This window comes from Monoraphidium neglectum (assembly GCF_000611645.1).
Source record: "Monoraphidium neglectum strain SAG 48.87 unplaced genomic scaffold scaffold04412, whole genome shotgun sequence".
In the NCBI taxonomy this organism is placed as follows: Eukaryota; Viridiplantae; Chlorophyta; class Chlorophyceae; order Sphaeropleales; family Selenastraceae; genus Monoraphidium; species Monoraphidium neglectum.
In genome coordinates, this window is record NW_014009217.1 from 1 (window position 1) to 4,523 (window position 4,523).

Sequence of the window (4,523 nt, forward strand, 5' to 3'; positions counted from 1 at the left end):
CACACGCACGCACGCACGCACGCACGCACATGTGTCTACTCACACGCCATGTCCACTCACAGACCCGCACACACGCGCGCACGCGCACAACAGCGACCCACCGACGTGGGTCACCACCCCCTGCAGCGACACGCTGCGCAGCGCCTGGGCGATGCTCTGCCGCTGCTTGGGGGCGTCTGCCCAGCCGAGGGCCAGCTCGCCGCAGCCCTGGGCCACAATTTCCTTGGCCGTCATGCCTCCGGGGCCGGCATGGCACAGGACACTGCAAGACAGGGCCCCGGGGTGTGCAGGGGTGGGCAGGCGAGGCTGCGACGTCGATGAACACGGATCAACGCGGCAGGCAGGCCGGGGCCGGCCGCTGCCGCCACCTCTGGGCCCGTCCCACCTGACGGTGTGCGTCGACCGCGCGCGCTCAACCCTGCGCAAGGCACCCAACCGCCTCGAAGCCCGCTCCCAGCGAGCTTGTCCACCAACACCCCGGCAGCTGCCTGCCAAGGGCTAGCAGCAGGCCTGTTGGCACGGCCCAGGAGTCCCCCATGCAACGGCCGGCCTTCACCCTGCCAGCTCAGCGGCGCCCTCACCGGAAGACTTGCTGCGCGATGGTCCCCGCCCGTATCGTGCCCCACCATTTGAGAGCCTCCGCCTCGTCGACGCCCGCGAGCCGCGCCGCCGCGATGCAGCCGGCCATGCGCGGCGACATGGGTTCTGCGCGGGAGCGGGAGCGAATGCGTCGCGCGCTTGAGATGCGGGGGGGCGGAGAGGCGGGTCCCGCGCCACTGCTGGCCGCCTTTGACGAGCACGCGCGGCGGGGCAGGGTGGGGTGCTGCCGCCCTGGGGTGCTGGAGGCACCCTCAACAGTGTGTGAGCCGCCCCACCGTGGGCTCCTGATGAGCCGGCCAGCTTCCTGCCGGCTCCCTGCGTCGCCGCTTGCGCGCCGCCGGCCGTTGGCGATGTGGGCGCGTCGTCATCTGCTGCGGGCGCCGCCGCCGCCTCTTGCTGCCGCTTTTGCGGTTGCGGCTGCTGCTGCTGCTGCTGCTGCTGCTGCTGCTGCTGCTGCTGCTGTGCCGGCAGCGGCGGTGGTGGGTGCGGTGGCACTTGGGTGCTGGCCGCTCCTGCAGACCCCATCCGCGCCAGCGGCCCCTGCGCGGCCCCCGCCTCCGCTGCCCCCTCCTCGCCGCCGCCCGAGGCCGCCGCAGCGGCGGCAGCCGCGGCCCTTTTCTCCGCCGCCGCCTTTTTCTGCCGCTTCTTGGCTTTAGCGCACACCGCCGCAACCTCGTCCGCCGTGATGACCTGGGTTTGAAGGAACCAAGGCATACTCAGGTGTCCTCCAGCCTGCCGCATTTCAAGCGCGTGTCTCCTCCCCACATATCGAATTTGCAGGTAGAATATCTGATAACACCGGCGTGCGTCATAAGCCTTCATGAGCGATAACCGGGACAATCTGATCAACACGCCGCCGACGGCGCGCTGCACCCCGCCTCGTTGGAGCCCCCCCCCCAAAAAACATACACACGCACAAACGCACGCACACGCACACACGCAACAACAACAAACGCACTCACCTGTGTCCCCAGGGCTCCCACTATGTCATCCTGGAGCGCCTTCAGGGCGGCCGCCGCCGCGTCGCCGCCGCCCGGGTGCGTCGCCGCCGTCTCGTCCCACACCTGGGGGCGGGTCGGATGGGCGGGTGGGCACTGCGTGTGTGTGGATGTGTGTGTGGGGGGGTGGGAGCTTCGTTGGGTTGCTGCGCTGGCGGTGGCCAGGCAGCTGGGTTGATTGGGGGGCCGACCGGGTCGGCGGCTTCACGACAAGGGCAGCAAAGCTGGGCAATGTGAGCGCGGGCTGCACTTGGTGACCCTCGTGTGACGCACCACCCACACCTTCTCAACCACGCCGCCGTCAGGACACCCAGCGCCGCACCGAGCTGCAACGGGCCGTGCCCGGGCCCCTTGGGCGCGGCGCCCTTGCATGGTGGGACCGGGACGCGGGGCCGCTCTATGCATGCTGCCCAGACCGCGCATTGCAGGTCCCTGATGTCACGAAAGGCTTAGTGCTTGCTTGTGCCCCACAGACTGAAAAAATGCACCCAGGCCGTTCCACCCCACCCCCGCCCACCTGCACCAAAGCGTCCTGCGCCGCCTCTGGCCATGACACCTCAAAGTCGTCATCGCCCGCGCCCGGCCCCAGCGATGACGCCATCTCCGCCACTTTAGTCATCAGGGCGGACCGCGCTGTCGCCAGGTCCTGCAGCTGCTTGCCAGCCTCCACCGTTACCTTGCGCCTGCGCATGCAAAAGGAAACAGTGGCGTGCGCGTGTGAATAGAGGAGAGTCGAAAAGGATTGCAAAGTGGCGGCTATGGGTCAGCCGCAGGCGCTTCGGAAGCGGCAATGGCGCTGCTTCGCGACACGGCGCATGCCCGCCGTGCCCCGGCGCTCGGAACGAATGCATGTGCAGGTGAAGAGCTGCGGCGTCCCCAATGGCGGCCCCATTGGGGGACCCGCGCCTGAGGGTGGCCTCTCGCCAGAAGGGCGCGATCAGAGGGGCCGCGGCGGCCGCGGTCTCCTCTGGGAGGGAGGGCCGCCCCTGGGAGGCCGCGAGCCGGTGCGCCTGCACGGGAAGCCAGGTGTGTATGTGTGTGTGTGTGTGTGTGTGTGTGTCCACGCGCGCCGAGCAGAGTGTGCGTGTGTTTAGGGGAGCTGCATGGGCGCGCTCCGCGTGCTCGCTGCGTTGCAGCCTCCCGACCAACTGCGGCGCAGGCGCGGCCGCGTTGCAGGGCCGTCCCGCCGTCTCCCTGTCTTCCACAAGAGTGGTGCGCCCACCAAGAACGCGGCCGCGAACAGCGCGTTGTGCAGAGGCTTGGCCAGCGGCCGGCCCTTGGGCTTCAGATCCGCCGAGACCGTCACCTGGGGGGGGGTGTTGGATCAGAGGCTCGGGCGGCAGGTGGAGAGGCGCGTGGGATCTCGAGGCGCCGGCGAGCCAGCGGCGGGCGGCTGCTGAGGGGTGTGTGGCCTGGAGTCGTTCTGCAAGGCGCGCAGCAGCCGCCGGGATCCCGATTGCAGTCGACGGGTCGCGCGTGAATGCGGACGCGATTCGCTTGCTTGCGGGTGTGCGTGCGCGCACATCAGTGAGGACACCCGCCATCACAAGCACATGCACACGTGCATGCGCCCTCGCTCTGTCCATCCACACGAATGCGGGCTCCTGGGCGCAGCGCCGCGCGCGGCAGGGGCATGGGTGCGTCCGCTCACCCCAGTCACTGCGTCGCGCAGCGCCTGCAGCGCCGCGCGCAGCTCCTGAGGCAGGCCGTCCACCCCCTGCAGCGGCGGCGGCCGAAACGCGACGTCCGGCCCCGGCCCAGCCCCCGCCCCTGCCGCCCCCGCCGCGGCCGCGACCGCGGCTGCGCCAGGCTCTGCGCTCGTCGCCGCCGACGGCGGCGCGCCGCTCAGCGGCGCGGCCGCCGCCGCCGCCACCGCGCGCTCGGGCGGCGCTGGCTTGGGCCGCTGCAGGGCCGGCACGGCCGCCGGCGACGGCGCGGGGACGGGGGCTGCAGAGGCAGCTGCTGGTGTCGCCGCGGCGCCGGCGCCGGCGTCGGCCTTGGCGCCTGGGGACGGCGGCGGGGCCGCGGTGCGCTTGGCAGCTGCTTGTTTGGCTGTGCGGGAGGGCGGTTGGCAGAATCCTGATTCAATCAGATGCAGTGAGGCAGGCTAGATGGCAAACGATTGCTAAGCAGTACACCCAAGCACACGCCTGCCGACCATGAAGTTGGTCAAAATCGCTACTAGAGCTGAATGCTCAAGACCTCACAGGTGGCAGGCAGATCACCATACCAGTATGCAGATCATTAGGTCAGCAGGCAGATCAAGCTGTCAGCCTGCAGATCACGATGGCAGCATTCAGATCACATGATCAGCAAGAGAGCATTGCCGCGCCTCACCCAGCATCATGGCTTGCATCGCGACAGAGCCCGCCCCCCCGCCCGCCACCGCAGGCGCCCCCTGCGGCCCCTGCGCCTGCTTTTGCAAGGGCGGCTTCTGCGACGGCGGCGGCTGCGCCTGCGGCTGCGGGGGCCGGGTCGCGCGGAGCAGCACCGCATATCAGATTGTGGAGGGCGGGTGGCAGCCAAAATTTGGCAGAGGGCTGCGGTCCTTGCGTTCTCGGCGGCAGAGAGGTGGCGCGGGGCAGAGAAGGGGGAGGGCAAAGGGAGGCAGCAGGGGGCGAAAGGGGCAGCAGTCTGCAACATGGCGATTGGGAAGATCCAGGGGGGCGTGCACGCGCTGCGCTGCTGCTGCTGCCGCCGCCGCTGCATGGGGGTGGCGCGTGGGAAAATGCCACCTGAACCCCGGGACCCACCTGCTGGGCAGCTGCCTGCTGCTGCCCCTGCTGCTGCCCCTGCTGCGGCGCCCTGGCGTCACCCTTGGCGCCCACCTCCGCCAGTTTCCGCTTCTTCTTCTTGGGGGCAGCGCCATCCCCTGCGCCTGCGCCCGCTTCTGCGGCGGCGACGGCGCCGCCCCCGCCGCCGACA

At 70.1% G+C, this 4,523-nt stretch overlaps 1 protein-coding gene across 1 annotated transcript; it reads right to left on the reverse strand.

The window, feature by feature from the left end:
* Positions 1–39: 39 nt before the first annotated feature.
* On the reverse strand, positions 40–3,945 carry MNEG_14336 (hypothetical protein; the record flags this gene model as incomplete). The annotated part of the gene is made up of 9 exons (XM_014037192.1): positions 40–262; positions 582–705; positions 876–1,290; positions 1,563–1,664; positions 2,116–2,281; positions 2,499–2,608; positions 2,821–2,904; positions 3,250–3,650; positions 3,936–3,945. 9 exons carry the CDS (start codon positions 3,943–3,945, stop codon positions 40–42), a joined length of 1,635 nt encoding a protein of 544 aa, XP_013892646.1.
* Between the last annotated feature and the right edge of the window lie 578 nt (positions 3,946–4,523).